Raw genomic sequence first — 11,401 nt, 5'->3', positions numbered from 1 at the left:
TCAGCTTAATTGTGCCCCACTTCTTTTTAATTCAAGTTTCCTTTGTGTGGTTTAAATTGTGGCTGGCGAGATGACATTAAGTAAAGGGAATTGGTCCTTGTTCCGTCAGTGGTTTAATGAGGACAGACAGGTTTTCCGTGTACTGACATCACCCGTTGTGTGGAGTCCAGGGCGGACTTCTGCCTGATCTCCTAGCAGTAACACTAGGGTGACATATATAGACCAAATAAACCAGACAGACCAACACTTCAGTATTCCGTCCCTCTGGTCAATCTGAAATGTCAAGCTACATCGAGCGCAGGGTTGGCACAGGAGGCTAGACTTACTGCTGAACTTAATTGAAGTTTTGGGTGAGATACACGCATCAATTGGCGCTACCGGCAGACAATCCCCCTCCTGGATTCAGAATCTGTGTTGCTGAGTTCTTAAAGCGTCCTCAGTGTTAGTCCTAGCAGATCTCTGGCGCCCCCTGTCAACCAAACACGGAACAAACGCTTGGCTCCACCTACAGTATCAACTCTCACCCTCTAGCTTAACACGGAGAGCTGTCAGTGCCACTAAAACACATTTTAAAATGCCAAATGAAGGACTCTTGTCTCTCAAACCCATGCACAGTTTAAGTACAACTTTTATTAATACTGGAATCATCACAGTGCGTTTTGTTACATTAGCAGTGACTAAAGTTAACAAAAATGAAAAGGATTAATATTACAAAAAGAACAACTTGTCATCAGCAACAGAGGCAAAACAGCCTTGGAAAAAAGGGGCACAATAAATTAAAGAAGAAGAGAAGGAGAGAAAGTAGAAGACAGACAACAGCACCTGTAGCGTTACGTGACTCCATGGAGGGAGGGGTTTTTGTACAAAAACATATGCACACATCATATCTCTTCACAATACTGTAATGAAAATAAGGACTTCATTAAAAACGGTGGCGACGGTCAAGTTCATAGACGCAGTGGTTTAGCTTTCATATTGGATTGGGCTTTGGGAAGAGGAAGGGGAAAAGAGAGAAGAAACCACAGAGAATCCACAAGTGATAAGACATTCAGTTCTGTTACCATGGCACCTGGAAGTCACCTCCTCCCTGCCTGACTACATCTCAGGAGCTGACAGCGTTAAGTTAACGGATGGTGACATCGTTGTGGGGTGACTTTATTGGCCTTTTTAAATAGACGGGGACAGGCTGTGTGTGGGTGGGAGAGTGGGCGTGAAGCCACCTTGTGTCGAGAGTCTCTGTTTCTCTATCAGTGTCAGAGATCCTCAACCTACACCAGGGCAGACTTCACGAGCACGAAGACACACCGACGCAACGCCTGTAGACCATGTAAACAAACTACTCCTAGACCACGTACAGTATAACCTCCATACAGGACCTACACCCCATAGCTGCCCAGCCTGACTCCGTCTCTGCCCTCACATATGCATGAACATAGTTAATTATAAGCTAATTAAAGGAAAAGTGTTTCGGGCTGTTTGGCCACCTTATAACGGTGCAAAGCGATTTGCAAGGTCACAGTGCGGCTATGTGTCTACTGGTGGCACATTAACACCAGCCTAAAAACTATAAAGGCATACAGTGTTACGGTCTATGTTGGCCAGAATGACTATAGTCCAGAGGTTTCCCTGACAGTCATGCACTCTTTCTAAACGTTCTTAACAGTAATAAGGCTGATTAACCAAGCTCTTATCCAGGACTAAGGGTGTTAGGTAAGGCATCATGGGAGACCAATGAGACCCATAGACTCCTGTTACATATCCTGTATCCTACATTATGAATGACTTCCATTGTTATTTCTACATAGCTTAGCGGGGGTGAAAGGTATTAAATCGCACACAGTGAAACTCAAAAGGCAATGAAAGCACATTTCCTCTATTGAGATTGTGAAAGAGATCCGTGTAAGTGTATTCAAAAAGCTATTTAAATAAGTGGAATTTGCGACCGAGGCTCCACGGCAGAGACAAAGAGGCGACAAATCCATCTCTACACAGCACTGTGTCACCTTCTCTCAGTATGACGAGAAGAGCATATTACGCCTAAACACTCCCATTAACCCGTTTGCCCCATTCCCCACAACGACAGCACTAACGCCATGGACACGCCAGCCGTGGCTAGCACCACAGGATACACAGACATAAAAAAACTACTCTCCCGGTTTGAGAGCGACATAAGTCAACTGGGCACTTATCGCAAATTAACACTCACTTAGAGTGAAGTTAAGGCTTAATTAAAATGATTTCATGAGCTATAATCCAGCCAGCATGAGACATCACATCTTGTTCTCAAGGAAGTGTTGTTCTTTCAAATGTGAAGCTAGCTTTTAATTGTGACGACACGGTTATTCCCTGTCCTTGCATTAGCACCCAGCGGAAAAGTGCTTCAGTCAAAGTCCTACTGAGGGTTTGGATTGGGCTTAAGAGCTGATGCTGAGGCAGCCTATGGAGTGAGTTGCTAGTTGGAGTTGGGGTGGATGGGTGGATAAGAGGTTTAAAAGCAACAAGTTCATTCATTGAGTATAAGTGGGGGTAGCCCACTGGGCAAAATCTAGTTGAATCAACGTTGTTTCCACGTCATTTCAACCCATTTCAATCTAAGCCATGACGTTTAATCGACGCGGAAAACTAATTGAATCTGCAAGAAGTCATCAACGCAAGTGCCTTCCGTCTTTTTTCCACCCAACTTTCAACCCTAATCCAATGACATTGCAATATTTTGGGGGGGGGATTTCATATTGAATTCTTGTTAGATGACAACTCAACCAAATGTAAATCAAAACTAGACTGACGTCTGTGCCCAGCGGGAGGATGGCGAGAACCAAGTGATAGTGAGGAAAGAGGGAAAGAGAGTCTGGACCCAGAGACAGCCCAGCTGTGGGAGTGTGAGGGAGTGAGGTGACTGCTAGTCACCCACCATGGGGTCTTGGGAGAGTGTCACCTCATCCCAGACAGAGAAACACAACTGAGACTGACATCCCTGTAGTTTCCCCTGTAGGGGTCCTCTCAGTCTCAGCCTAACACACACTCGCCAACAGCCCTGTCTCACTCACCCTGTCTTGTCTCTGTGCCACATCCTGTCTTTCTCTCGCTCTAATGCTCCGATAGAAGTGACGGTTACATAGTCGGGGGCTGGGGAACGGTAAGGAGCATCGCACACAATCAGAATGAAGCAGAGTAATCCGAGCATGACAAGAAATTGGAACAGAATAATTGCCAGAGTTACATCTGCACATTTTAAAAAGACAGTAAACATGTTTACCTTTTTGTTAGATAAGAAGTTGTATTGTTAAATTGGCTAATAAACACACTCCCATATTGCTGTCATACACTGTACATTTGACATTTGCCTGTTTTAATTCAGTAATGCGAAATAATGTCGAGTTAAACTCCTTTTTAAAAATTCTAGCGATTTGACTTGTACAATTAAGTGTTCACCTTCTTATACAGTATATGCATGTATATATATACACATATACATCGTTATGACCTGTGCTTTGCAGAAATTCTCTGGATGAGCATCCTCTGGTCCAGAATGCACTGTGGCAGGGGAGGTCACTTCCACCCTGGGCTGCTGGCCACTTCCACCCACACTGCTGGTCCCTCCCCTTCCTCCGCCCCACCCCACCCTGCCGTGTCACACAAACACTCACCTACTCCCACACACGTACCCTCTTCAGCCCCTCACTGAACTACTATTTCTGAGTTCATGAGAAAAGTTCTCTCCGGCAGATGAGGGATATTCGACAACAGCAGGTGTTTCTCTCACCTTCTCAAAGCAGATCCTCGCTTTAAAACAGCCACAGGCATTTCTAAAACAGTGCTCTATTTAGGCTAAATAAATAATTAAAGCATTTAGATACATTTTGCAATGGCCATTGTTGTCAAGGGGAGGACATCAACAGTCACTGCTAGGGAGCATGGAGTAACCCATGAAGTTCATCCCTACCCTACAGTACAACGGTCAGAATAATGCTCTCTCTGCCTGCTCAGAACCTATGTCACTGTGATATACTGTTCTCTGGAGATTATTATTATTGATTTTTTTCTTGATAAAAGCAAGACTACAGCATAACGTTATTGCAAAAAAATATGGCAACATAATTTTATGAAAGGTTACTCTATTTTCATACAGTTTCTAGTCTTGACTTCCTCCTGTGCGTCTGACTCTTAACTCAGGCTTACTGTATGAACAGGCAGTGAAATACTCATTCCATCTCTCTCCGCTGCATCAACTCTCTTCCAGCTAACTCTGTAAACATAAATGCCCCCCTTCTTCCTCCCAATCTGGCAACCCCTTACATCATCCTCACTGTTTCTCCCTGGCTACAGTCACTCTTTCATTCGAATGTCCTTAGCAAAGCCAGCTCCCGCGTAAGGCTGCACAAGGTTCAAATTAGCTATGGATCTCATGTTTGAGTCTCACAACATGCGATGACAAGTACAGCAGCTTACCATCCCCCTCTTTACATAAATGTTTTGATCTACATTATAAATCAGTTTTTGGAATTCAACATTTTTCAGCACGGACCCATTGTACATAACCATTCCCCCAATCCAGTATCCTTCCGTTCCCATTTCCCACCTTTCTTTATCACTTCCTTTTTCGATCATCCTTTTCTCTCCCCAATTGAACTGCTTCGCTCACTGGTCCGTGGCACGCATTCAGCACACCGCATGGCAACCCACTGTCTCACTCCCCCAGCACCCTCGTCTCATCACAGAGTGTGACCACACTGACCCCTAGTGGTCACACTAGAAATTAACCTTCAAAGTGCTTCAGTTTTCCATGTTTTTTTTTTTTTTTAACACATCAGGCAAGGACGTGAGAAAAGTCCAGGGCCAAAGTTAGACAGCAACTGTCATGTGTACTTGAGCACGCCTGATGATTGCCTGCAAGTTAAAAAAAGAGAACCCAAACCTACGATAACAGCTTCTGTTTCTCCTCCACTCCGCAAGCAGAAAATAAAACGCATTTATTGCTCCATTTCCTATTCACATGTTCTCTCTGGATTTAGAAAATATATACGCCTGGCTTCATTTTGTCGTTTCTCATACAGTGGTAACAGGAAATCAAATGTCGCAATAAAAATTCAACATCTGTTCCACGTTGGTGCAATGTAATTTCATTCAAATTACGTGGAAACAATGTTGATTTAGCCAGTGTGTGCCCAGTGTGAGGGTAACAACAAAATGACACAGAGGAGAGAAGCCCCACTCTCAAATACAACCAGCTGACCTGCAGCAGAACTCTGCCCACCTCTTACACGCACACGCGCACACACACGGGCGCACACGCACACTGTTGGCCGTGGTTTAAAGCTAACAGTGTGTCGTCAGAGCCTTGTGACCTGAGCCAAAGGGAGAGGGAGCGATGGAGCCCCCATTGACCCCACTTTTCACCTGTCTCTCTGCCACCTGCTTCCCTCTGCTTTACTCTAGAATGGGGGGGGGTGTAAGAGGTTGGGTGAGGAGTTGGGGGGGATGTGGGAGGAGGTGGAGAGGGTGGCTGGAAGTTCAGGTCCCTATAAACAGTCCCTCTCTCTCTCAGCAGTCAGTCCAGTCCAGACAGAGTCTCTATATACAGTCTGGAGGATCCCGTGGTGATGGTGGGGCTAATTAAACAAACATGCGCCCAGACACGACAGAGTTATAGTGGCCAGAGCCTGTCATTATTATTCATCATTTACTTTTTCATTATCAGCATTATTATTGTTATTTATCATTTACTTATAATTCAACTTTTTTGTTGTTGTAATCATCTGTTGTCATATTTACTTCTTTACTACAGAGTCAGTACTGTATGTAGTGGTTGGGGCACCTCGGTGGGTGCAGGCTGCACTCCCTCCGCTCCGTTGTGCGCCATCACAAAATCCTGGGCGCAGACCTGTCGTTGGAGACGGTCTTGCGGAGCCGCACGCCCCTGCGGATGGACACCAGCACGTCGGTGCCTGACCCGGGGGCCTGGGGGTCGTGCTGGGGGGCCGGGCCAGGCGGGGGGTCATCGGGGAGGTTGGGGTAGGGGAACTGTCCCTCCCCAAGGGCATGGGCACTGGCCACCAGCTCTCCTATCTTCTCCACCAGGCTGTGGCGGTTAGCGGCTATCATCTGGTCCTCCTCAGAGCCGTGCTGGACATACACACTCATCTCCATCGCTCCCCCAGACCCCCACGCTGTGTTGGGCAGGCTCAGACGCTTGGGAGAGGCCTTCACATACTCCAAAGCATTGGGGGAGGAGTCATCCGCCACGTAGAACACACACTCCTCACTGCCCACACGTACCGGAGGCCCGGGGTACCCCCCAGGAGCATCAGGCACCGTGGGTGTCTTCACTGGCACTATGGGCGGGCGGATGGGGATGGGGCCCGCGTTAGACAGGGTACGTCTCACACCGGGCTTGGTGGATGGGGTTCGGCGGATGGTGGCAGTCCCAGGGGTCCCAATGCCCCCTCCCCCTCCAAGCACTCCGCCCTGGGCCCCACTGGGCAGACCAGCGGTGCTGGCCGGCCTCTTGGTCTGGATCATGCGTCGGTAGTTCTGGCCGATGTTGCTGTGGCGGGGGATGGTGGAGGACTTGTCAAAGTCAGTTGACGCCTCACCTTCAGCATCTCCATTCACAGAGTAGCAGTCATAATCCGACCCTGGGGGAGAGAGAGAGAGAGAGAGAGAGAGATAGAGGGGTGTGGTGTGTTATTCAGAGGATGAGTATTGCATGTATTATGCTGTTGGGGACGGTTTCCCTGAGAGAGGACAGCGAGTGCATTCTCTGTTGGTTAATGTACGTGAGGTGGACTTCTGTATGTATAGGTGTTTACTCTACGAGTGTACTTGTCAGAGTGGTACCCTGAGAGGGGATAGTGTCCTCGGAGCAGGAGGGCGTGGTGGTCTGGGTGCTGTAGCCACTAGAGTACTGCAAGGAGTCCCTGTTGCTCTTCTGCTGCTCCATGCTGAGACCACGGGTCAGGACCATGGCCAGGTCACTGGCTGCTGGAGACACCTCTTCGCCGTGCTGGGAGGATGCGACAACACGTTGTCTTTAGTCATTAAGCAGACACTCTTATCCAATGCGACTTACAGTAGTGAGTGTATACATTTAAAAAAAAAAAATTGTACTGGTCCCACCGTGGGAATCGATTGCTCTACCAACAGAGCTACACGGGACTAGTGGACTAACACAGGACTAACACATGATTAGGATGATGACTAAGGATCTAACCGTATCGCAATCAATAGCCTTAGCAAACACTTATCACATGGTAGGAGCACAGGACCACTACCAATCACAATGGACAGACTATAACCACCAAACTCCAATCCGGGGTTAAAATCCAACAGTTGTGTTATAGCAGTGTCTTGTATTCACACCATTGCGAGGTAAATCTGCATTTTCTCTGTTACCTTGGCAGCGATGGTGGCGGGGGTCATTCGGGACCTCTGGACATCGTCTGGGTGAGCACCAGCATATCCCTGGGAGCCCGGGGATGCCTCGCTCTCCTTCAGCCTATCCAGGGGCTCCTTCCTCCGCTGAAGCGTGGCAGCCAATGGCTGCTCATAAGAACCTGCCTTGGACCAATCCTGAAGAGGTGGGTGTGATTAATAAGAAGCAGTGAAAAGCAACAGAGCGAACTCTCCATTGAGAGAGACCCGTCCACTATCCAGCAGTTTGACGCCTTTCATCTGGGTACAGTGTGGGGGTAGTTTGGGGGGGGATTCCTCATCGTGTGTGAGTGTTTGGTATTGGGTCAAATTGATGAGTGGGTTTATTGGTTTGAAGCCTTTTGAGTTTGTGAGACTTCGAAAGGTGAAATGGGTGGCACCCATGTCCTGCTCAGTTTAGCAAATCACCACACAGGAGATTTGAAACCAGGGGGGTGAGACTGTTGGCCAACGACAACACAAAAGGCACACAGGTTATGGAGCAAAGTAACGAAGTCATGAATGAGTTAAGCAGATGGTGAAATGAAAAGAAAACCTGGTGAATAAGCGTTAAATCAAGAAGCACAAATTAAAATAGAAAAACAAAAAAAATAACCAAAAACGGCAAAGAAAAGTGTACAGATGAAAACAAACCTTCCAGCAAGGAACCTTTGATGTGGGAGAGGTAGTGTTGGATCCAGGGGAGTAGTTATAGGGTGGGGACGCAGGAAGTATGACAGAGAGAGGCCTGATGGAGCCAGTGTGAGAGAGAGCAGGGCGGAAGGTAGCGAAGGACGAGCCAAACTGCGGAACGGAGAGACAAGATCGTGATCGTCAGAGCGTCCATCAACGCCAAAGGCTTATGGGAGGAGCCTTTGTGATGTGACCTCTGGGTCACAGAGACATACTGTACATGCACAAAAAGTACTCCAAAACACACGCATACACAAACGGTATGAGTAGTAGAAGAAAAGAGGGCAAAGACAAGAGATCAGCGGTGACAGAGCAGATGACCACAAGTTGACCTGGGGTGATGAAGAACACATACTTAGGGTGACCATCCAGCCGGTCAGTTTTACCAGCTTCTCTCATGCACATATACAGCACAACATTACAGTATGCAATACACAGATGACTAAAACGAGCATGGCTATGTGGATCATGTATTCCAATATGTTTGCACACGATAGGACAGGAGTGCGAGGTCACTGTTGTACTTACCGTTGTGGGAGAGCTGCACTCACTGACTGACTGGCAGGTCTCGGATGCCTCTGAGGATGCAGAGCTTGACGACTTCTGCAGTGGGAAATAGAGGTCAGAAAAGAGACGGAATGACCGCAAAACCAAGAGACGTCGGGCAGAAGAGTAGAGGAAATAAAACCAAGGAGGGGGCGGAACTACGTTTCAGCACTGCAGCGACATCTGTGACGGGAGTCATACCTGGCTGGTGATGTCAGAGGGCATGGGCGAGGGAGGCTTGGAGTAGACGTTGGCGTCCTGCGATATGAAGCCTGAGTCGTGGGAAGAGACGCTGCTGAGGCGGTGAGCGTTCCCCGGTGGCGGGTGGGCCAGGCTGCGGTAGCGATAGGACGAACTGGGTGAGTGAGTCTGAGAGCCTCCGGAGGAGCGGGAGGCGCTACTGTGGGCGCTGTTCACACTGCTGCAGTGGGGTGGAGCCAGGGTGAGAGGGTGGTGAGGGGGCAGGGAATAGGGTCAGGCAGGGTGAAGGGAATTATTTAAGGGAAGGTGATATCATATAAACCACATTTATGAAGCAAGAGGTGGAGAAGGTGTGAGATTGAATGAGGACGTGTAGTAATGGATATGGGAGAGAGTGATGAATTGAAATGAAAAAGGGTAGCGAGGTACAGTGAAGAATGGGCCAGAGGAGCAGAGCAAGCGATGGGTAGAGTTCATATGAGAGAGACAGGTAGTTTATATGATGGGCAGAGTTCATATGAGAGAGACAGGTAGTGTATATGATAGGTAGAGTTCATATGAGAGAGACGGGTAGTTTATATGATGGGCAGAGTTCATATGAGAGAGACAGGTAGTGTATATGATGGGTAGAGTTTCATATGAGAGAGACAGGTAGTTTATATGATGGGTAGAGTTCATATGAGAGAGACGGGTAGTTTATATGATGGGCAGAGTTCATATGAGAGAAACAGGTAGTTTATATGATGGGTAGAGTTCATATGAGAGAGACGGGTAGTTTATATGATGGTGGGCAGAGTTATATGATGATGGGTAGAGTTTATAGTACATAGTTTATATGATAGAGAGACGAGTAGTTTGTATGATGGGTAGAGTTCATATGAGAGAGACGGGTAGTTTATATGATGGGTAGAGTTCATATGAGAGAAACAGGTAGTTTATATGATGGGTAGAGTTCATGTGAGAGAGACGGGTAGTTTATATGATGGGTAGAGTTTATATGAGAGAGACGGGTAGTTTATATGAAGGGTAGAGTACATATGAGAGAGACGGGTAGTTTATATGATGGGTAGAGTTCATATGAGAGAAACAAGTCATTTATATGATGGGTAGATTTCATATAAGAGAGATAGGTAGTTTATATTATGGTTAGATTTCATATAAGAGAGACAGGTAGTTTATATGATGGTTAGATTTCATACAAGAGAGACGGGTAGTTTATATGATGGGTAGAGTTCATATAAGAGACAGGTAGTTTATATGATGGGCAGAGGTTAAGATGAGGACATTTCCAAGTTGGAGTTGAAAGTAGAGCAGCAGCAGTGAAATAAGGGAACCCAACCAGAATAGGGGGGAAAGAGGCACAGAGAGTAGAGAAGCCAAACACACAGGAAGAGAAAGAGGCCGTGCAAATACAGAAGAATAGGAAGTGATCAAACCACAGGAAATAGAGAAGAGGCCAAACACACAGACCACCAAGGGTAAGTGTGAATGTAGAGTGGAGAGGTTGGGAGACACACACACACACACACACATGCAGGGATGGGGATAGACATGTTGAGCGTGGAGGGGGGTCAGAGGTAGAGGGTTGGGGAGGGAGAGGAGGAGGAAACATGGAAAGACAAGTTAAGAGAGTGTGAGAACATGTGAGAACCAAGCATGGGTAGATTAGACACACAGGGTACAGGGCAGGGTAGCTGGCATGCCCAAAGACATGGCCTCCCAGACAGTGACACAAGCGACACGCCCACATAAACACACAGACACATAGACCATGTCACCACATCAGAGCACTGCCGTGACAAGCCTGAGAGATACTTGTTCAGAACAGAGGACACCACTTCAGACCTAACAAGTGTCCTACTTCATCACACATGGAAACAGGGATTCTTTTGAAAAACACTCCATAACATTGTAATATACATGTCATGTGCTATTTGTTATCATCAAACAAGTCTGTTTTAAGTTGAAATAAAGTTGTCATTTTCACCACTAAGTGAAAGAATACGGGGGGAAAAAAATGTTTAGTGCTCTGAATGTTGCATGCCATATGGTGCCATTTGTGATTAAACTCTGCGAGGACAGATGACATAACAGACATATGGACCAGCAGACAGACGCTCAGCAGACACTCATACAGACAGACGTGCGCAGACATGCAGGGGCGCCTTTTTTCCCCCTAAGATACGACACTTATCTGAACGGCACCTCTCACTGACACACTTTCGCTGTCACTTTCATTGTCAGACATACTGCGTGTTCACACTCACATAGCCTACAACACGTCATCCACACACCTAGGCTCAGAACAAAAACAAAGAATCCCCCTTTGTTGATCAAATCAAATTAATCCATGTCAATACAAATGTCTGTATTTCTTGCCCATGTGTCCTGTCTCCCTCCGGTTCGTACCTGCACATGCTGCTCTTCCTGGAGCCAGAACTGCTGGGGGAGGAGGGAGGGGTCTGGTAGGACCAGCTGTAGTCTGAACCCTTCAGGTCTTTGATCACCTGGGAGAGAGAGAGAGAGAGAGCCAATCCAATTGGCACCATAT

General features: G+C 47.1%; 1 protein-coding gene across 10 annotated transcripts in view; it reads right to left on the bottom strand.

The window, feature by feature from the left end:
- Positions 1-610: 610 nt before the first annotated feature.
- Positions 611-11,401, bottom strand: part of LOC112244903 (protein MTSS 2) — an 81,309-nt gene continuing 70,518 nt past the window's right edge. For 2 of the 10 annotated variants that reach the window (XM_024412774.2, XM_024412775.2), the window contains 7 exons: positions 11,260-11,357; positions 8,851-9,070; positions 8,632-8,706; positions 8,065-8,214; positions 7,393-7,569; positions 6,823-7,003; positions 611-6,635 (listed from right to left, as the gene is read on the bottom strand). In XM_024412774.2, coding sequence (XP_024268542.1) covers positions 5,860-6,635; positions 6,823-7,003; positions 7,393-7,569; positions 8,065-8,214; positions 8,632-8,706; positions 8,851-9,070; positions 11,260-11,357 — 1,677 coding nt within the window. In that variant the 3' untranslated portion in view covers positions 611-5,859. The remainder of the gene's footprint in view (positions 6,636-6,822; positions 7,004-7,392; positions 7,570-8,064; positions 8,215-8,631; positions 8,707-8,850; positions 9,071-11,259; positions 11,358-11,401) is intronic. The other 8 variants (XM_024412777.2, XM_024412778.2, XM_024412776.2 and 5 more) reach the window with 6 other exon arrangements.

The sequence above is a fragment of the Oncorhynchus tshawytscha genome, linkage group LG04 (genome assembly GCF_018296145.1).
Source record: "Oncorhynchus tshawytscha isolate Ot180627B linkage group LG04, Otsh_v2.0, whole genome shotgun sequence".
In the NCBI taxonomy this organism is placed as follows: domain Eukaryota; kingdom Metazoa; phylum Chordata; class Actinopteri; order Salmoniformes; family Salmonidae; genus Oncorhynchus; species Oncorhynchus tshawytscha.
This window is presented reverse-complemented; position numbering and strand designations above follow the sequence as displayed.